The sequence below is a fragment of the Aythya marila genome (genome assembly GCF_965140915.1).
Source record: "Aythya marila genome assembly, chromosome: 1".
Classification (NCBI taxonomy): domain Eukaryota; kingdom Metazoa; phylum Chordata; class Aves; order Anseriformes; family Anatidae; genus Aythya; species Aythya marila.
This window is the reverse complement of record NC_139042.1, coordinates 59,264,319-59,286,593: the sequence shown is the minus strand read 5'-3', so window position 1 is coordinate 59,286,593 and position 22,275 is coordinate 59,264,319. Positions and strand designations below refer to the sequence as shown.

The 22,275-nt window shown below is 44.0% G+C and overlaps 1 protein-coding gene across 2 annotated transcripts in view; it reads left to right on the top strand.

Annotated features, from left to right (window-relative positions):
- The first annotated feature begins 4,605 nt into the window (after positions 1-4,605).
- EFNB2 (ephrin B2) overlaps positions 4,606-22,275 on the top strand; it is a 44,732-nt gene continuing 27,062 nt past the window's right edge. For both annotated transcript variants that reach the window (XM_082760845.1, XM_082760844.1), the window contains exon 1: positions 4,606-5,734. In XM_082760845.1, coding sequence (XP_082616971.1) covers positions 5,607-5,734 — 128 coding nt within the window. In that variant the 5' untranslated portion in view covers positions 4,606-5,606. The remainder of the gene's footprint in view (positions 5,735-22,275) is intronic.

The window sequence follows — 22,275 nt, the reverse complement described above, 5'->3', positions numbered from 1 at the left end:
GTGTCCTTGACGCTGCTCAAAGCATTTTGGTTGGTGAGATGTCTTAAGCTGCCAAGCAGTGGCACACCTACATATAGAAAAAGATTCCAGTATTAACTTACTAAAGTATCAATACTTAATTTATCATCTTGCTTTCTAAAAGTGTATGTCTTCATCATCTCTCCTTTTCTCTTAATCTTTGTGCTAGCTCATGAACCTTGACCTTTCTGTTGCCCTTACTGGCTTGAGAATCATAAACCCATCTTCCTGATGCTATTAACGCACCCTCTTAAGATATTTGAGTGTTTCTCTGCTGTTCTAAAAGTGTACCCCAACCATGTAGAGTCTCTTAGAATTGTTTGTGATTTGCTTTTAACGGCATGAAATGTTGTGTTAAACGTTTTCAGAGTATTTGGGATGTGTACTTTGGCAAGTGGAAGGAAAATGATTAGCTGTGCTCTTGTAAGGTCTCAAGTGCAAGTTCAGATGAAATTCAAGTTGATGAATACGTTTCAGTTTGCACTGCAGAGGTGATTTATTTCAGAAGGAGAATTGTAAAGTTGTCTGTGTGCCTAAGGCTCTTTCCAGTAAGGGAAAGAGTAGAAGTGCCCAGGCTCAAACAGTTTGGGACTAACAGTCCTGGCCGAGTGGAACAGAACCATGACTTTTTCATGCATCTCTGTTTCATTTTCATGCTAGTACCACCAAATGCATGCATGTCAAGGTTATCCACTTCTTCCAGTGCCGGCTGAGGAGGGCTCAGTCTATGTTGACATTTCCATACAAAACAAGCTTATTTTTGATATCACCTTTCCCAGACAGACATGTAGAACCAAGGGCTATGCTGGCTCAGTGGTCAGCAATGTAGAAAGAAACAAACCTTTTATAAAAAGACTGATAAGGTAGCAGAAGTGTGGTCCCTGGTCTTGTTTCCTACCATATACATCTCACTCCAGACCGCAAATAAATAAGAACTTTTGTTGTCACTGAACGTTAGCAAGAATCAGTATAAAAATGCATTAAACAGGACTGAAATGCACTTTTAGGATGTACCAAGTTCTCTGACTTTTATTTCAAGGGTGTTTGAATTCTATGGCTATATTTAGGAGCAGCCAGGCTCATTTTCTAAAAAGCTATGGTTAACCAAAATTGTGGTTATAAAACAGACACCAAGAAGAGAAAACACATCTAGATACACATTAATTCTACCGCAAATACAGAAGATACATTGTAATGGTGTTAATGATATTTTAGGAGCTTATTCAAGTATCTAGCATGTTTGGCCTTTTGTACAGACAATAAAAACTCTATTTAAATCACTTTTTAAAAGTGTCAATAACCCACTTTTGTCATTAGATTTAGCAATGCTATTAAGTTATATCTTTTCCACTTTGACATTGGTGAATTTTCACGTAATGACGAATGAAGGTGGGATTTTCCTCTTAAAAATTTACACTTATAAGAACCTGTCCACGTATCCTCATCCCCGACGCTTAGACTGATGTTTAAAAAAGAATCGAGGATCGCGACCCCAGTCCCGCTCCCGTTCCAATTAGCTGTCTTTTTGTCGCGAATTTCTTAGGATCAGGGCAAATACGTGTATTTAGTAGTGCCCGCATCGCTGCCGGAAAGAAGCCAAAACGAATTATCCCGGGATAAACCCGACTTTTTGCCGTAAGGCTGGCGGAAGTAAAGGAAATAAAGGTTTGCGGAGTGCAAGTGGCAGAGTCCTGATTTATTTTTCTTCCCCTTGAAGGTAACGCTCACCCGGCAGCTCCGTCCGTCCGTCCATCCATCCTTGTCCGCGGACCGCTCCCGCCGGCAAGGGCAGGCCGGGCGCAGGGGGACCTCGGGGTCGCTCCCCACGGCGCCAGCGGGATTTGTTCCCCCCTGCAGCCCGGCCCTCGCCACTCGGTCTGGCAGCAAACCTTCCCCGCGAATCCCGAAATCCCTCGCCGTGCACCTTCCCCGTCAAACAGCCCCCGCAGAAGCCGCCTCTGCGGCCGCAGCTCTACTGCTAACTTCGTGATTTGCCTTTTTTTTTTTTTTTTTTCACGGATTATTTCATCTCATTCCCCCTCCCGCCCCAGCCCGCAGTCTCTCCATCCCTCCTTGTCTGCGCCCCGCTCCTGCGAGATGCTCGGCGGCTGGGCACGGCTCCCTCGACCCCCTCTGGCAAAAGGGGGGACCCAATAAGAGCAACGGCTCTTTCTCTGGGTTTCTTAGCTGCTTCTGGGGTCAGCTCAGGAATAACTTTTGCTCCGCTTCCCTACTTCGCGGTGATTTTATTCACGCGGGTTTTTATAGCGAGCATCGTGGGGATGCTGAAGAGTAGATTACAACAGCTGTATTTACGTAAAATGATTAGCCGCTGGACAATAGAAGTCAGGGGATATATTTAGCCCCGGGAGGATATTTTCAGACAATACCAGGGCTCTTCATTTCCTCTGGTTTACTTAAAGCAAGGATACGGCGAGTTAGAGGTCACAGTTTACTCACAGCTTTTACAAAACACCGCCCGTAATCTTTCACTTCAAAACAAACAGAAGCAGCAGCGTTACCAAAAAAAAAAAAAAAAAAAAAAAAAAAAAAAAAGTAAAGCTGTTTTACACCTCTCTGTTGCTAGAAGCGTTTATCAGGCTCCCTGTTTGCCTTGGCTCCCGCCTGGCCGCACACCACCCGTTTGTTTAAAAGTTGAATAATTAAGTTCTTCTCTCTCTCCCTCGCTGACGAAGGTATCCTTTGATGCCCCTCGATGTGCATAGATACGCAAGCCCTGTCTCCCACATGAGTGCTAAGTCTCCCGCCTGGGAATCAGATCCTTTTCCACCAAATTGCGTCGCCGGATCTGCAATTCCTTCCCCGCCGCAAATTAAATTGAATTAGGCAGTTTGCTTAAAACGTATTCGATGTTTTGCGCGAAAAGGAAACTGCTTGCCTTGTTTGCTTGAGTGGTAGATTGCATTAGGGAGCCACCAAACGCAATTAGTACAAAAGCTATGGGGCATCGAGCGCGCCTCAGAAAACCCTTTTCCTTCTGTTGCGGGCGAGGGGAGCGGTTCCTGCCAGCGGTGCTTTGGGGAATAGAAAGTGGGGAGCGATCGTTTTCTTCCAAATTGATCGGGGAAAGAAAGGATTTGGGCAGCCGTTTCCCTCCTACGGTCTGCTTCACGTTCGCCCCAATGCCGGAGGAGCACCGCCGCTAACCCGGTTTTTAAATAAATGCCAGTGGTACTCCGGGAATTAAATTAGACCAAATTGGCTCTTTATTAGAGTCTTTTGCTGCACGTTCTTTGCCTGCTTGAAATAAAAGGCTGGGAAATGACCGAAAGAGCGCCGTAATTTCCTGGGATTTAACTTTTAATCCTTTCTGCAGATACTGTTTTGGCAAGAAATCCCTGCTGGAAGAAATTCGCTAAGCCCCTCCGTTCTTACGGGAGCGGCCGTGACATTACACACCCAGGATTTACCCGGGGTACGGCTCTGGGCGCGGACCGTTCCCCAGTCCCACAGCCCGGGGGGGCGTTGTGCATCCTTTATCCCCAATTACCGGGCAATTTTTTTTGGGGGGGGGCATGAAGGGGACAGCGTGGGCGCCGGCTGAGGACGGGACGCGAGGGCTCCGCGGGCGGGGGCCGGCAGAGGGGACCCCCCGGCCCCCTCCGAGGGCTGCCACCGGCCGCTAGTGGGAGCTGTGGCCCCGTGGAAGTGCCGCGGGAGCCGCAGGGCGCCGGGCACCGAGCGCGGCGGCGGCGGGGGCGCGGCGCCCCCTCCCCGGCTCCCTCCGCACCCCCCTTGGGACCTCCGGGGGAGCACCTCCAGCGCTGTCCGGGACTAAGAACAAATAAAATAATACTGAAATAAAAAATGATGCCGGCGAGAAGTAAAAGGTCCAGGTGCCGGGGAGGTGTGAAAAGAAGCCGGATCCTAAAATTCCGTCCCCCGTAAGCGTGGCGGGGAGGAAAGCGGCGCTGAGCGGCGGCCGGGGGACGGGAGGGAAGCCGGTGCCGAGCCGGGAGGCTGAGCCGGGGCCAAGTCCTGCGGGCTCCGGGGCGGCCTGGGGCCGATCGCCCCGCACGGCCAAACTTTGCGGACCCGCAGACGGCGGGGGCAGGGCCGGCGGGGCACCGGAGGGGCACGGCAGGGTGAGACCCGCAGCCCCGCTCCCCACGGAGCGCCTGGCCCTTAGACGGAAGCGTGCTCAATTTTAGCAAAGACTTTGCTTTTTTCTTTTTTTTTTTTCCTCCCCAGTCTCTCGTTTTCCTCATTCTCGCCCCACGCAGCTAAAAAGCGACACGAAGCGCGCGGGCTTCTCCCTCTCTCCGCCTGCCGCCCCCAGACCGGGGAGGGGGGTGTGTGTGTGTGTGTATGTTACGGGGCCGGGGGGGGGGGGTGGCTCAGCCGGGGTGGGTGTTACAGCCGGGGGGTGTTACCTGCCGGCTCGGCCCGGCTCGGCACGGCTCAGCACGGCTCGGCTCGGCCCCGCCCGCCGCGGCGGCAGCGGTAAGTGACACGCGCGGCGCCCAACCAGCGCGGCGGCCCGGCGGCGGCCCTATGAGCGGCGGCGGCGGGGCGGCGGGGCCGCGCTTATATGGCTACGGCGGCGCGCTGCCGCCGGCCGCGCTCCTGCGCCGGGGACTCGCGGCAGCGGCGGCGGTGGTGGTGGTGGTAGCGGAGCGGTGACGGCAGCAGCGGGGGCTCGGGTGAAGGAAGGCGGCGGGGGAACGGCGGCGGTGGCGGCGGCTGGAGCCGCGTCTGCTCCGCGTTGAGCCCCGCGCCCGGCGCTCTCCTGCTCCTGCCGCCGCGGCGCGCACTGCGGATCTCGTAAGGGAGAGGTTTTGACGCTGCGACCCCCCCCCTCCGCTCTCTGCTTTATTTTTAATTAATTTTATTTCTCGCCCTGCGCCGGCGGCAAGGACAGCGGCGGTGCCCCCCGGGGGAGCCGGAGCCCTGCGGATGCGCCTCCCCGGGACCAGGGGAGGTGACTCTCGGAGTGGATTTATTGACTCGCGGTTGCGCCCGAGCTCCCCGAAACAGCCCGGGCTGGTGCCTGTGTGGATTGCAAACTGCGGGCAGCGCTGAGAGACACGTAGCAGGAGCCTCCTGCCGGGGCTGTGCCCCCTTTGCCCAGCCCTTTTTATTTCTCCCACCACCGTTTGCTGTGTTTTTTTTTTTGTTTTTTTTTTTTTCTACTCCTTTTCACGCGAGCCTTAGACACTGTGAATGTGTATGGCGCACTGGATCCAAATGGGAGTTGGCAGTTTGAGTGGCATCCTCCAAGGCAGCCGGCAGACCCCGAGTGAGAGGAAGGACTGAGGCGTTTGCTTTTTTTTTTTTCTCCTTATCGCCGTCGTTACTTCGGAGGTGGCTGGGATCTTACCTCGCAGGAGAATCGATGCCCTACGTGCGGCTGGCATACATGACTCAGTAGATCTGTCGCGGCTCTCGCCAAGTGCATCGTCGACCCGCCGCCGTCTCGTGTGATATCTTTTTTAAAAATTATTTTGTTATTATTGTATTCTATTTTTTTTTTTCCCACCCGTCCCGGCCTTGGGGATACCGGGCGCCCGCCCAGGTGCGGCGGAGTTGGCGAGGCGCCGGGCACGGGCTCGGTGCCGCCCGCGACCATGGCAGCGCGGAGGCGCGACGGCTCCGCCTGGAAGTACTGCTGGGGAGTCGCGATGGTTTTATGCAGAACTGCACTGGCCAGGTCCATCGTTTTAGACCCCATCTATTGGAATTCCTCCAACCCCAAGTAAGTCGTCGCCACCGCCACCCTCCTCTACCTCCTCCTCCTCCCTCCGCGGGGGGACGCTGCCGCGGCCCTCAGGAGACGGGACAGGGCGGAGTGGGGAGGGGGGGGTCCCGGCAGGATCCGGCCCTCTCGGGGCCGTGTGGCGGTGGCACCCCGCTGATTGCCCCCACCGGGACGGAGCGGGGCCGGGGGGAGTCGGGCCGGGCCGGGGAGGGGCGGTAGCACCGGGCTGGAGGCTGCGGGAGGGGTGCAGGGCCCCGCGGGGGAGCCGCCGCCATCCCGCGGTGGGAGCGGCGGAGGCCGCGGGGCCGGAGGCACCGGGCGGCGCTGCCGGGAAGGGGCTGTGTGGGTGTGTGGGTGCTCCTCAACTTCTCCGCCCGCAGATGCAAACTCATCCCGCTTGACTCCGGCGGGGTTGCATCTGCGTAGAGCAGGGCTAAATTTGGTGGTGGAGTTGATGGTATCAAGGCACATGTCAGTGAGTAATGAAGTGAGCGCTACCCATCACGCAACCATTTAGTGTCATTCTTCATTAGCAAACCCCGGCAAAAAACTGCATGGGCTCCCAGGGCTTCGCTATCAAAGCCACGTCTTAAAATAGCACATCCTTTAAAAACTTAAACAGAAGGAACTTGTACTTTGGGAAAGAAGAGTACTTCGGAAAGTGGGCCGTCTTTCCAAATAAAAGTCTATCTGAGGAAAACTTTTCTGTCCCTTTCTTTTTTTTTTTTTTTTTGACATATGCAAAATAAAAGTTGGCTTCGTCCGGCTGTGAAACCCTTTGAACTTTTGTGATTAAAAACACCGTAGCAATTTTTTTTTCCTTGGCTAGGAAGGGATAGTCTGTAATAAGTTAAGGAAGTTTTAAACCAGAAATGGATTAAAATAATTTATTCGAACTTATATTACATCTTTAATATATATTTAAAAGCAAACTGTATGCATTGTATTAATTGAATTTAAAATTTCCAATTAAATCCAGGGAGTATCTGTCTCGTTTTCCCAGGGGACTTTTTAGAGGAAATGTTAGGTTGCAATGAAATTAGAAGAATGGAGTATTTCCTGGACTGGGGCTTAATTCTGTGCGGGTGGCAGGATCTCCAAAAAATTGGGGAAGGCTTAAAAATTTGAATTAAAAGTGGCAACTCAAGTTTATCAAGTCTTGTCTTACTGTCATCATTCCCTACCATTTTCCCTACCATTGTTCCTGCTGAGGAAAAACTTGAAGGTTTTATGCCAGCAGTTTTCAATAACGAAACTATTTGCTGTATCTCTGTGTGACTTCTTTACAGAGAAGTTTCCTAATCTTTAATTTTAAAAAATGAAAACTGATAGGAAGGCCGTGGAATAGCCATTTCTGTGTTTTTATTCTTAATATTGCGGCAAATGTTCATTTTATTTACACATACACTAGGTGGGAAGCCAGTTAGGATAACAAAGTTTAGCTCCAGTCTCTGGCTCCACACTTCTATGATGTGTGCAGTTTAAAGCCCTTTCTTTGGTTTAAGAAAGGTGGTATGGCATGACACCTGAGAATAAAGAGAAGTAGGTGATAATAAAGTGGGCTTTGCGGTGCTGTGTGAGTTCTTGAAAGTCACAGGCTGCGAGGTGGGGCTGCATTGCATTAGTGGGCCTACTGTGCGTGTGGAAAACAGGCTTGGCTCAGCCCTGGAGGTTTGCATCGCCAGCCCTATGCTCAGCGTTTTCCTACAGAGGTCACTCTTCCAATGCAGAACAGCTTGCTGCTCTGGCCTCTCCTCTGCTGCTCCTTCAGTTCCAACCTGTTTTGCTTTTTTTTTTTTTTTTTTTTTTTTTTAAACTTACCTTGTAGCTTTTATTAGCCATCAGTGAAATTAAAGTATCCAAGCAGCAGAATTCAACCCATCTTATAGTGCCTGGGGATATGCTACCTTTATCAAATACAAGTTGTTTCCATTTGGGTAATTCTAAACTATTTGATTACAAAAAAAAAGGTTTCAATGTTGTTAATGGTAGATCTAATGATAATATCTAATTACTTTTTCAACTTAAATGCATGCTTAAAAATAGGTTCTGCTGTTGATGTAATTGAGTTTTCTTGAGTGATTCATTGGGGCTTAATCACCACAGTGAAGAAGTACACTATTAAAATTAGTCTTTTCAATTGCTGGGGATAGTGATTTATAGGCCACTTGGAGGCCCATACTTTGAGGAAGCTTACAAATGCATTACCAATATTGCTGTTGGTGAGACAGCTCCACTTCTCGGAGCAGGATTTCTTACTAATTCTTGTCACAATTGTTTGCCCAAAGGATACTGAATAATTTCTCCTTAGACAAGGTTGTCCTCGCTTGGGATTCAACACGCTTGAGAAGTAAGCTGCTGAAAGGATCTCAGCGTAGTATAATAAAACTCCTTTCTAGGTTTGAAATAATAACTATCTTTGGTACTGGTTAATTTATTCAGGGAAGCTATTCATTTAACTCCATTGAAAGCCTCAACACATAAATCTGCTGAACAGGTAGGCAATTAAATGCTGGGAGAAGTTATTAGTCAGGTTAATATAAAGTAAGAAATAATAAATTCTAGGTTAAGGTGAACATATAAACTGAATTGGTTTTGCACTGAAGTTTAGAGGTTGTAATTTTTAGCAGGTGGCTGGGATTGAGAGTACACAGTAGCTGTCTGAACACAGACTTCTCTGCCCTGCTCAGCTCCTTTCTCCCTTCCTTGAGCTCTACTTTCATTGCCTCCACCGAGTCACAAGAGGTGTATTTTAAGTGACATAAGATAATTATACCTCTGACTTTATAGCTTGGGAGGTTAAATGTCATCATTGCAGATGTTTTTGTAGATGTTACAGACTTCTTATTTGAAGAAAGTTAGTTATCATGATCTTGAAAATGCAGTGAGAAATTATTCTGTAGACTTAACTCCTGTTGACGCTTTTTAATCAGGGACTTTCTGCCTGTGCTGTTTCTGCCAAGATAAACAATATATATAGATATCATGGATTACCTCAGTTTCACCTCCCAAGCACTCAACACTGCCTCTGAAATGTATGACAGAGCATAGTGTCGTGGAGTGCATTTCAGTCAAACCTTCGCAAAATCTCATTCAAAACCCATTGTTTCTGTCTGAGCGTCTCTATGCCTTGCGTGCTATAGGCTGGTGAGCAAGGCAGTTCTCCTTGGTAACATGTGGAAGCGTATCCTCAAAACTGCTGCATTTGACACTGATTAAGTTAGATTACATAGCTGTTTCTCTCTATCTCTTATAACCAATTATATATGGGATATTTCACAGCCCATCTCTGAATGAATGCTCACATGTCAGAAACTGATAAAATAAACTACAATTGATGACCCTGTTAAATGGGCTATTCAGTGGCATATAGACTAGTCTGCTTCTCATTATTTCTGAAATTCTTATTTTTGTAGGTAAACAAATGCACATTCACTACCGATTGAATAGCCCCTTGAACTATGCTCTGCAGTTTGCATTTGGGTTAATCTTGTCGGTTTTAATATAGAGAGAAAAAAGGGGAAAGCACCAGGGGTGGAATTGTTAGTGCTTTCACATCCACATTCCTCACATTTTGTCAGGATGATAAACTGTAGGTAATGGACAGTCCTTGTTTCACAGGACAAGTGAGCCTGCCGAAGCACAAAGAGCTTGCTAAAACGATACCTCACAACATGTTTGGTAGCCTCTTGCTAGACAAGAATTTATATAGGAGTCCGGTGTCATGGGAGCGCACTTTCTAACCTCAACAATTGCAGCTTCAAGCTGAAGAAACAGGAGTGGAAGGTTAAAATGATTTAAACACATGCTTCTAAATTGTACCCAAAACATAGCTGTTGACACTTGGCATGCTTATACAAGAAGTGAGTGGTGTCTTCCAGTCCATTTCCAAACATCTCTGGTGTTTATAGCCAGGTCTTAACACAAGTGAATTAGCAAAATGAATTCAGAATGAAGTAATGTCCAGATTTTTCAGTTGGTTATTTTCCCCTAGCCTTTTACAGGGGGAGTATAACTGATATATTATTTATCGTAATTATCATAAAGCATGTTATCTGTAAGCTGTGCCATGTTGTTTCACTTTGTTTAACGAAGTAATTGCTTTTAGAAAAGCAGTGACTAAAAGTCAAGCTAAAATCAGTATGTCCCCCCCCTCTTTCCACACACAAGAATTCCTCCCTCCCTCTCTTTTTTTCTTCCTTTTTCCTGTTTTGTTGTAAGGCAATTGCATTGCTTGAGGTGTGACAATTAAGATTGTTGCAAATTTGGTGAAGGTTCTTGTAATGGAAAGGCAGCAAAGGGCCTGAGGTGACTGCAGTGGCATGCCAGCCAGGACAGGCCTTGGAGACTTGCACAGCAGCCAGAACCAAGGCCTTTTTGAGGATCTGGTCTTCATGTGTCGTGCAACCTGCGGTACTAGAAATTGCTTGTTGCAAATGAGAAGAAAGTGTTCTTCTGAGAAAAAAGTAGTGATTAAAATGTTATTCATGTGTGCCTAATGTCTGCCTTCCTTGACTGCTGACATAAAGAAACCTGTTTTTCAGGTCATTTATCATACATCTACATGGATTTGCTTATGAGCTCATTCTTTGTGAGGCGTTGTGGAAACTTAAATAGGAATGTTACACTGCTTGAAATATTTTGATTAAAATATGCAGTGCCATAGAACTATAAACTTTTAACCAGAGCACTCTTCTCTCGAGTGAGGCTTTTTCTAGGGTGGAGGGGGAAGGGAGCGGCAAGGGAGAAGAGTTTGGGAGGGAGTTGCCTGAAAAGCAGAGGAAGGGAGGATGGCAAATAGACAGTGTTAGAAGAGCTTGGAAAAACTCCTGTGGCTTCATTGTCTCTTTAAAGCTGGAGAACACAAAGACAAATGCAGTTCAGCCTTTCTCCCATGATGGAAAATGTAAACCGTTGACACAGCTCCCATGTTTAACTTGTTTAATTCTCATTTTAAATTCAGTACTATACCAGCCGTGTGAACTCTGAAGATTTCTTTAGTAATCCATTTTGTAGTTCCGAATCAAAAACAAAGTGAAAAGGTCTGACACAATTTGCTTTTATTTTTAGGCAAATCAACCCTGGTCATAGTTAATAAGGGGATTACAACCCAGACTAGGTCTTTACAGATGTAATGTAAATCAAGGGCAGAGTATAAAGAAACTGATCCCTTTTGATTGAAGTATGGTAAAAAGGCATAGAGAAACTAGCAGCAGTAATCTGATTGTATGGCAATAAAACCACCATTTTCTGTCTTTCAGATAAAAATAATGTGGTAAATCCATGCAGTTCATAAGATGTAAAGGCAGATAAAGGGTGATGCCATGGCAACATATAGATTAGCTTGATGTTAGAAATGACACGTCTCTGAAAGGGGTGCTGGAGACTAAGGGCCTTGCTCCGGGCTGCAAGGCATTATGTGAGAGCTGCACAAAACTCGGGGCCGGGATTAGGCTGTATGAAAGGCCTACTTGTGGCTCAGGCTGGTTAAAGCAGCGAAGAAAAGCTGCTCAGTTCTTGCTCATTGGTGGTGTATAATATGGTAAAGATAGATTTCATTTGCTGCTCCGTCTGGAGCAAGGGCCGGCTGAAGCTTGAGGCTGTGGTGAGGCAGGGATGGCTCTCCTTGTCCAGGCCTGGCCCTGCAGCAGCTGTGCTGTTGGGTGGGCTGCTTGCAGGCCTGGCTGTCTTTCACGGGGGGCAGGGGGGGACAGGTGGGGCTGGGGTTGTGTGGAAGTAGAACAGGGACCAGGAGAACAGATTTTGGTTCTGTTTCGGGCCAAGGTCTCGATCCCTCACTCCACGGGAGCAGCACTGACAAACATACTGCATTGTCCGCACCCCAGCCAGGTGTTTCAGCGTTTCTTGTTTCCCACTCTGCAGAAATATAAAAGAAGGGGAAAAACAACAACAACAACCCAAACCAGCATTAATTCCTATTTGCCAGTAAAACTGCAGATAATCAAATTGATTGGCTTAGTCTCTAGGTGGTATTTATTTCTGAGTGGCTGGCTGAAATCTAGAAATGAACGAGATAAGCATCTGCCTCTTCCCCCCCACCCCATCATTGGGATGAGTTTGCTGTCAGCCTCTTGCGTTCAGCCAGCCGAGATTGTAGCCATTGCTGTGTCATTTATTTTAAGCGATCTGCAGCTGTAAAGGTAGTAAAATACCTCTCCCAGTGCAGCTGCCTGTTTTTTTTTCCCCTGCCTTTTCTCTTAAAGAGCTTTCCAAGTAGTTACGGCTTGCTTTTCTACCCAAATGACAACCATAAACACCCAGAGCTTAAAGTCAGCATTACGTTGCAAATCGGGGTACCATTCAAATGAGAAATATTTACTTTATTGCCTGCTCATTTGACTGCTGAGGGAAAAAGAAAGCATTCTGCATTTGTTAGGCAGAGTCTAGACATAAGGGAAAAAAACCACCGAAGTCTACAATAACAGTTGTGTCTTTCTTTAGTGGGAACGAGCCTCGGATGAGCTCGGCAAAATGGGATTCATGCTGTTTTTTTGGCAGTGGCTTGGACACTTTTTAAGGTTCTTTCCCCCCCCCCCCCCCCCTTTTCTATTTTTTTATGAAGATGTTAATTACATGCTTAAATTTATCATTCTTATCCTACCCCATAGTAGGCTGGAAAGCTTCACAATCTGACTGAAAAGGCAACTCCAGAACCCAAACTGTCAAGCTGCTGATGCGATTTAACAAACGAAAAATAAACAAGTGCATATAGGGAGCCGAACAGATTGGTGAAAGTCTGAAGTACTCAGATATGTTTCCTCTCTTGCAGCTTAACCTTCAGAAATCTATATTCAAAAGATCCAATTCATTTGCTGAAATTCTCCAAAGCACAGGGGCACCCTCATCTAATTTACAGGCCGGTCACATCCAAGCACCTTGCATTCTGCATTTGACAATGATTGCTAATGGGCCATTCAACTAAAGTATTTGCTTGTTAACAGGGAACAGAGCATGATAAATGTCCAGCAAGCTTGCGGCCTCCTTCAGCTTTTCAAATGCAGACTGGTGCATATTTATGGCAGGCAAATGACAAAGGGAGAAGCTGAATTACTCTGGCCTTATGCTTTCTGTTCGAACAAGGGTTAAAGTAATTAAAGAAATAATGCAAAAACCGATGTCCTTTGTTTGCCAACCATTATCCAACATTTAGCTTTCGAACCTGCCTGTCATGTCACATTTCAGAAATGTGCGAGATAAGACTCGGTGCGTTTGGCAAGGCACAGAAAGGAATAGGTGGTGCTGCTGTATGGAGGGGGCTCCCTGTGCTGCGGGTGCCAGGGCTGTGTGCTCCCACACAAAATCATTTGCAGGTGCCACTTCCCTGAAATAGTATTTATTCGCAGAGGTTGATTCAGAGATGGACTTAACACGGGGCTTGTGCAGTCTGCACTGAGTTTCCCTAAAGGGGGAGAGCGAGGGGGCACGATTTAAGAAAACAAGCACATTTTCAGTGAGTCTGTTTCTGAACGCCAAGTATGAAAACAAAATGGCAGAACGAAAAACAGTTCTGCCGTTGCTCCTCTGCCCTCGAGGACAGCTCCATCTTCAAAAATGAAATGACAAAGCACACACAGACATTCCTTAAACTGGTGCTTAGACTTGTAGTGTCTTCAGTGTCGTTCTGAATTAGTTGTTAGTTTTGTTATTTTTTGTGCTTATAAATTAATGTTTAAGGTTAGCCAGATTTTCAGAAGTCTTCAAGAAGTCTTAAGTACAGGTTTGCAAATATATAATTTTAAATTCCATATTTGAAAATGTCCTTAAGTATTTTGTATTTTCAGCTGCAAGTAGGTAAACATGTTTAAGGCTTCCATCTAGGTCCTGTTCAACTCCATGAAAATACTTCCAGTGCCTTTAGTGAGTATTACATTAGCCTTCAAGGGCTCTACATTGTAATTGTTTTTCTCCTTATAGGCAAAACTTTTATTGTAATGAACAAAAATCTATCATTTACTCAAGGAAAGAGAACATCCAGATCTTTTTTTTCTGCTAACTGTGATGGAGAGAACTTTCCTTTGATGTGATTATATACACTGTCAAAGACAGTGAATAAGGGCAGGACCTCTATCTTTTTTGGCAATCCTGGCCAGCCAACACCCAGTGTTTATTGCGGTATCAGCACGATAATTATAATGCAGCTGATTTAAACTTTGATGTAATAGTCTATGCTTTCTTCTGGTTTTAAAAGCAGGTCCCAGGCCAAAAAAGATAAAGGCTGGTAGAGGATTATGTTGCTAGGTGAATCATTCCTGATGCATAGCATATACATAACTATAAGATGGTTTTTCAACCTACAGCATTCTTTTTAAATGTCTTGTGATTAATGGCTAAAATAGAATTTGCAAAACTTTATTTAGTAGCATTTGGAACTGTGTACACTTCAAAGGATAAAGAATGCACAGGAGGATAGGCTAAATGCTGTAATGATACATTAGCCTGAAAAATCTGTGATGCTGTCAATTGCTTCTGACTGTTTTGTTAGTGTTTATTTGAATAGTGTATTTGCTTAGGTACCCAAACCAAAGAACAGTGGTGGGAAAGGTGAACAATGCGCTGTAAAGGGAAGTGCATGTTAAAGCTAATAAGAGGGATTTAAAATTTATTATTATTATTATTAGTTAAAGCCTAGTTGCAATTGAATGCTATTTTATTTTGGATTGGGAGGTCTGCCAGACTCCAGCCTGTCAGAGCTGAGAAGACTCAAATCAAGTCCAGGCCTATTTCTGCAGCAAACGGGAATCCTGGCTCCTTGCCTGTGGATTCATTCAGGAAGGCCCATCTGGCTTTTGATGTTCTGCAAGTTTGAAGCAGTTTGTTTAAGGAACCTATGCAGTGAGCACTGGTGAAAGCACACATAACTACAGTTCTAACTCTTCAAGTGGTGCATCACTTTGCATTTTCATTTTTTTGGTGCTTGCCATCTGCTTACTTACCTTCTGAGCAGCAGTTGGTTTCTATACCTGACAGGATGAAAGTGCAAGTTTGGAATTAGGCATATCTTGACTCCTTTTGAGGTTTTGCAGTCCCATAGCATTCACTGTCCACACTTCAGTTGCTTTCTTCATGTTTAATTAATTTCTGTTTAGTTCAGAAGCAGTCTAGCTTAATCACTGCACAACACTTGACCTTTATTTTTTTTGGTTCTTTTTTTCTTTTTTCTTTTTTTCCAAGGTATTTCCAGGCTACATGGATTAGCTGAACAAGGAAGGTCACACTGGCAGGCAAGATTACTGGTCTGTGTGATAAATATTCTAAAATCCATGATTTTTGGTGGTAATTGTTGTTCCTTCTAATTTTATTGGACATTTTAGACAGTTTTTGAAGAGAAAAGCTAAATTTTCATAAATGTATTTCTTATTGTAATCTTTTCAGTTCTGTGGATCAGTGTGTGACAGCAAGATGAGCACGACTGAACTCTGCTCCGCGAGCCTGACTCAGGAAACTATCCTCATTCAGAAGAGCTCATGTTGAGCTCTTCTGCTTATGTTGAGCATGTGCTGAATGCTGAATATTTTTGCTGAAGCGGGACGAATTTAAGCATGAGCTGTCTTGAACCAAGGCCAGAGTGAAAAGGTTTTTTGGGGTTGGACAAATACACGTCTCTCTGAAGCTTCATTACATTTCTTTCTATCAGAAAATGATGTCAGAAGCTACAGCCCTGTCTGCACTTGGAGTGAGTCTTAATTTCCACTTAGCTTGCCAGCTACCAGCACAGCCGTGCTGGTGGTGATCCCTCATGCTGGCTGGGACAGTTCGAGCAGGTCCATCACCTTTGTTCCTAGACTTCTGTCTGCACTGGTAGCTCTGCCTGTACCCAATTTTCTGTGCTTTTGTTTGCAGTTCAGTGTGATGCCAATGCATTTCCACAGATGACTGGTTGATATGAGCAGTTCAGTTGATCCCCAGAGCAGATCAGGTTAACCCCTGAAGGATAATCTGGTTTGTGACTAACTGACCATGCTGAGCCTCCCTGTGGTAGAGGCTGAGACACAGGCACAGGGCAGCAAGCAGATCAAAATGGAGTGGCTGAGGCTCCTGCGGTCTCCAGCCTCTTGGTGAAACCTTCTGATGGACTTTTCCACCTGGGTAGGGATGTCCAATCTAGTGATGAGTACACCTCTGGGCATTTTTAAACTACTCCACTGGCAGCTTATCTTAATTCGAGAGGCTCAGCACTGCAGTAGGGCAAGAGCTGTTTTTTGGTAGTTCAGATATTACTGCTGTCTTGGAGGTAGCAGAGGCGGTCATGCTTGATTCTGCTTCTGCAAGTCAGTCAGACTTTGGAAAAGTTGGTAATTAACATAGGATCTCCACGCTTACCAGTGGCTGCATCTTGGGTTTAATGTGAGATGCAACTGCAGACCAATTGTAGGTGTCTCATCTGGGTTTTTGCTCATTTGTTGTTTTTGGTTTTTGTTTTTTTCCCTTTTCCATCTGAAAACTGTCCTTTTTATATAAAGAGAAAAAGGATGCAGTATAGGTAGGAGTGAAAGTGAGTTGCAGCTGGATTCTGAAAATCTTTGCATAACAAAGGTTTGCCAAAATACGTTTGGTTTGTCTTATGATGACACCATCATAGTTGATTTGGCATAACTTTTCCTGAAAGTTGTGAGTTAACAACTTGTTCAGCTTCCAAATGTTTCCTTATGCAGGCAAATGGTATGCAGTAATATCTTTTCTAACAACTGCAAAGCAGCTGAATTTTTTTCTTTGAATTTGAGATATCATCACTGATTATTAATGTCTCATTGAGTAAGAAGACAGACCCCGCCCTCTTTTATAGACTTTGCTTGGAGCATGTCTTGGAACAAGACTGTACAGGTGTGAACAAATTGTAGTTAAGGAAGACTGAAAACTTTGGTTTGTATCCTTGCGTTGTGGCTGACATGAGATTTGTTTCTGTAATAGAAATGGAGAAGAGCACGGAACAGCACAGCAATAGAACAATCTGTTTTCATTGTTTCTTTCTTCCATCCATAGCTTGTGATTTACAGTGCCCTTTTTGAAAAGTAGTTCTTTTGCAAATGACAGCTGGTCTCTGTTAGCTTTCTAACAGCAAAGACTTCAGTGACTTGTGTAAGAAGCACACGTGGTTTGGTTTGACTTTCCGTTCCATGCTAACTACTGCTCTGCATCTTTTCAACAAAGCGCCATGTTTCTTGGTTTTGGCACACCCTGCCTCTGCGAGCGCAAGTAGAGTGGTGGTTTTGTGTTTCACTGAATCCATGGCACAGACTTTCTTTATTTTTTCAAAAACCCAAACCATATAAATACCTGATTATCTTTGCTGCGAGAGCAAAGAACTACTTTAATATTCCCAGTAGCATATTTTGAACAACAATTCTTTAATTAAAACAACATTGGTCTCTTCCTGTATTTCATGGGTAGCAAATGAGAGAAAACACCAGTGTTAATATCAAAGGGAGTCAGTTTTCATTACAGTAATGGTTCAATTGTGCAATGCTGTAGGCTGTGAAATTTAATATTATTGTGACTTGTATTGTAATTGTAGGATGACAGAGGAAAATGGATTAAGTTTAAATATAAGTGTACACAGCAGCACATGGACTTTGTCAAATGGAAGCTGAGGGCAGGGGCAGGACGAGTCCCCCTCTGGCTCTGTCATAATGAATTAGTATTTTGTAAATAACTGGCCACTAGACTGTAGATTTATTACCTTTTGTAGATATATATGGACACACACAGACACACATGAATTCTGCAGTGACTGTAATTGCAATGCGGAGTTGCAGAACGGGTTTATGCCTGTAGGCTTGCAGGGTATTTGAATGTCTAGGCTTCTTGTCTTCACCTTTCATGAAAATATCCTTGCCTGCCAGTTTGTGAAGTTTTCTTCTGAAGGCTACACCCATCCTTTCAGTTAGGAGATTGCTAACACATGAATGGCCTCAGACTGGAAAGCCCTTTGTCATTCTTTTCTTCCTGTTGAATAAAACCAAATTCAAGTTGCAGATGATCTTTGCTTTAGAAAATTGTGATAGACAACTAGCGTTAATGAGCAGTACCCCTTTCTTTCTCCATTGCCCATATACATGCAGATTAAAATGGAAAATGGTCATTTAAACCATCCATTGCTGATCTCTTCCATGGAAAATTAAGGGCAATGAAAGCTAGATGTTTCATTTGTTTACAGCTTAGGTAAGTGGAATATGTCTCCAGAGCAGTGCCTGGTAGTTTCTTAGTGTGTAAACTCAATGTTCTGTCTTTTTAGCCCATTTCTTAGCAGTGTTTCACAGAAGTATACTCATGTTGAAACCTGTTCTAATGTTAAAGTGCAAAAGGGGGCAGTAAAGTGCTATCCAAAAAAATGTTTATTTTTAAGGTTATTTTTTTTGGTGGTAAAACTTGTATTTCTCTATCTCTTGTATTTAAAATAGTGATCACATGAATGTCTTATGTTTGAAAGGCTTGCAAATGTTGTAAATGTGTATCTTTAAGCATTGTGGGAACAGTGCTGAGAGTGAGTTTCCATGTTCTCTCCTTTAACCCAGTCCTGAAACATGCTACATATTTGGAATGAATTGAAGGCGGAAAGCTGTCCTCAGATATATTTAGGGCACAGCTATATGAAGCATTTCCGAAAGAATTCCAATGTTGCTAATCATGTCTAGTTCTCATTTTGTGCATTACCAATGCTGCCTTTCTGGAAAAAGAAAATTAAATTAAAAGAGTGCTGAGGTTAGGGGGTTCTGCTTGAAGTACTGAAGTGTGTAGTGGTGGCATGGGTCAAGAGTTGGGCTCTCATCCAGACCCGCATGCATCATTTGTCAAGAGGTAAGTAGAAAGAGCAACTAATTACAATGTACCTACTGAGTGTTTTCTCTTTCAGAAATTCCCCAGAATAAGCTATTTATACAGATTGGCTTCTGCTTTCCACTGCAGCCACTTGCAGTTTTTAAACTCTAGGTAGAAAGCATGTTTCTGTTGAAATGCAGTAAAAAAGAGAGCGTGCTTATGTGTGCTCGCAGGCTTGTGTGTGAGAGATAGCAAGTGATGATTGGAGGAGTAATTCCCTCATTGTTAAAACTAAGTAAGTCCAGCCCTGTTGTGATGGTTCATATTTCTGTAAATGCTGATGAAATTATAATACAATACACTTAAAATAGAATGTTGGTCATATCCATCCTTTTTTCTTAGTTAGCGGACCATCCTAAGCACATTAGTGGTTCTTTTGTGGTAACCAGCATTGATTTAGTAAGTGGATCAGAATTGTCTAGTGCTCTGTGTGCTTCTTGCAAAGCAGTAATTGCTTTCTGCACAATAAAACAAAAAGTTAATTGCTGATAATAATGCTTTATGTGGAGGTCATGTATAAAAACCAAATATCAAATCTAAAATTGTTTTTGAAAATAATCCTTTGCTATCCTTGTTAAAAAAAAAAAAAAATCATACGTATTTTCAGCATTTTGAGCCTTATCTGTGCAGTAAATATTTTAAGCCAGGCTACACTGCCTTGTGCAAAACACTCAGAGCTTGTTTCCCATCCTACAGAAAAAAGGAAAAAAAAGATAGGTGTTTGCTCTCAGGGGAATTTTTAAGGCAGAAGAAAATGTGCTTTCCTTTTACGGGAGGAAAACTGCACATTCATTTCACACCCTGGATTCATGTTGAGGGCTGAGGGGTAAAGCACAACTTAGTCTGAAGATTTTAGTTATATAACTGGGTGGTAGGTTGTGTTTTTCTCTCTTTTTTTTTTTTTTTCTCTGCTTTATTTTGTGAACAAGAACCAAGCAGTGAGGGAAGGGCAGCTTTCCAGCAAAGTGAACGCATCTCTGGGAAGGAGGAATGGCACCCAGTTGAAACAGCCACTCTGTCATACAGCAAAGCCCCTATGGCAGCTGTGGTCCAGCAGCCCAAAGGCCGGCGCTGCTGCTGCTCAGTGGGGTAAGGTGGGAGCAGGGTCCCATGCCTCTGGTCACCCTGAGGGCAGGAGCTATGCAGTCAGCTGCCTCTGCCCAAGCCCAGAATTGGGGTGGCCCCTCAGGGGTATGCTACATCTCCTTTGACTTACCCACATTTTCCCTGGAACGAGGTCTGGAATCTCGTGACAGTTTTTAAGGGACCGGATTTTATTTTGAAGAGAGTGTCTCCAACAAAATGTATCTGATTCCAGGTGACCTCCTTCCATATACACAAAGGGTTAAAGGGGTACGGTTCTCACCAAACATCATGCCACAGCTACATGTTTGGGGCTCTCTCAATGCAGGGCTGCTTGAGGCTTGCAGCCATCTTCAACGGAATGGAAAGAAGTGAGTGTACATATCTCTGCAACAGCACTAGTCATAAGAGTTGTTTGGTGAAGGAAACTTATGACAAATCTTTCTAGGAGGCTGGACAGGGCACTTCTTGATGTGTTTGAAGAGCCCTGGTGTCTGAGGGTGTCCCTCCACACACTGCATGCTCTGTGCCTTCAGGAAGTTTCGCAACTGATTTCGGTAAGGATAGGCTCAGGAAGAGGTACCAAGAATGGGGTTCATTTGCATGGCTACTTGAGACATATAAAATGGTGGCACTTTTTGCCCTATTTGTGGCCAGCGTAGTGATAAAAAACAAAATAAACCCTTGACCATTGCCATTTTGAGTGCATTGTGAGCTTTTTCCCTCCAGCAGTCCAAAAGATGATGACTTTCTGGGAAGGTAAGAAAGAGGGGGAAGACAAGGAGGTACCACAAAACCAAGGGTGGAGATGGGTTATGGTTTCAGGGGACTGTTTCGATGCATTTATGGGCCTTCTGCAGGTTTTATTATAGGAGAGCCCAAGCCCTCCAATGAGGATGTTCTTCTCTTCCAATGGAAGTGAGAAACACGAGAGCTGTAGCTTTAGAAACCTCTGTTATGGCATTTAATGATCTGTGTTTGTATAATGTGGTGCTTACCATTAAAGATCCTGAAGGATGTGAATGAGAATATATTTGCTTATGTATTTCTTTGAATTCCATTTAGTTTCCATTCTGCAATTCCTATAAAAGCAAGTACCCATTGCTTACATGAATAATTTCATTAACTGCCTGGAAAAATGTTACATATAAATAAAGGTTAGCAGATTAAACTTCTTAAATTTTATTGAAATTCAAAAAGATACCTGTTTAACATATTTTGTAAAACCTTGTTATAGTATTAAAATAATTTAATAATACCGTGCTGGCAAAGAAAAGTAGCTTCCAAAACTCGCTTAAAAGAATGTTAATAACATTAAATGCTGAGCCTCTGTTGTTTTCAAAGTTTCATTTGGTAGTCTGTGCATAATGCCAGTTCTGTCATCTTGCTGTGTCAAAACTATGGTAATTTTTCTTGCAGAAAGCTCATGTAAGAGTACTGCCTTTCTTTTTAACCAAATTCCTTACTCATTTTGAGACAGAGACTCCACATTAATCTTTTTTGATGAAGCTTGTTTTTCTGTCTGTTCCATAGCAGTTACTGATCCTGTTTTCATTGAATTCCTGTTCACTTAATCCATTTAAACTGGCGTGAGATCAGTCCTATACAATCACTGCTTTTGGAAAAAAGCATTTGGGGTTTAGAGCTATGTGTATACCTCATATCCACATGGCATATCTTTGTGTGTGATATTGAATATGACAGAAACTAATGTAAAAGCTCTGTAAGGAGCAAAGGACTCTTTTTATAGAGAGTTTTAGTCTATGTTTCTGGATTTTTTAATTTTTTTTTCAGTTCAAAGTCTTTGGGAGTCAGTAAACTGATTTTCATCTCATTCAGCAGGCTATGATTAGGCCCCTGCTACTTCAGTGAAATCAGTAGGACCTTTGCCTGTAACTTTTATGAGCTTTGCATCAGGGTATTAGGACTTTTGCCTTGCTTAAATATTTCTACCAAGGACAAAATAATACTCAAAATATTGTTTCTTTTCCTAAAAAGCCAGTTGATGAATACATATACTATTTAATAACCATTCTTTTTAAACAAGAAGGAGTTGTGTGTGGCATGCTGTTCTGTATTCTGTTTGCATTTGTGCAAGTAACGGGCTAACGTACTGTGTTATTAGTATTCATGACAGGTCCTTAATAAAACTTTTTCAATGAATAACTTTATAGTCAGGCTGGTAGTTAAACTTCATAAAGTTAAGTGGGTAGGATTCCCCAACAGAAGGTTTCAGGCTGTATTTTAAGAAACATCTTGATTGTTCGCATTTTTAGGGTTATTTTTGTTACATTAATTTAAAACTAAGTGCCTACACCAATTAGTTCAGGTAAGGTATTAAAGCACAGAAATTTGGCACTGTTTCCCCAGTTAAATATATAAGATTCTCAACAAGTAGTAACATGCTCTAAAATTGCATTTATTTTATAATTACTAGGGTATAGTTAAAAGATTAGTGTTTGTGTGCATATATAGAGAGAGTGAGTGAGTTTTGCAAGTTGGTAGGAGTGTGACAACATGTTTTTTACATCAGTGTTGATTAATAAAATCTTTTCAAGAATTTATTTCCCTAAGATTTTTTTCTGTTGATATTTTTACAGTTTAAGAAATGGCTGTGT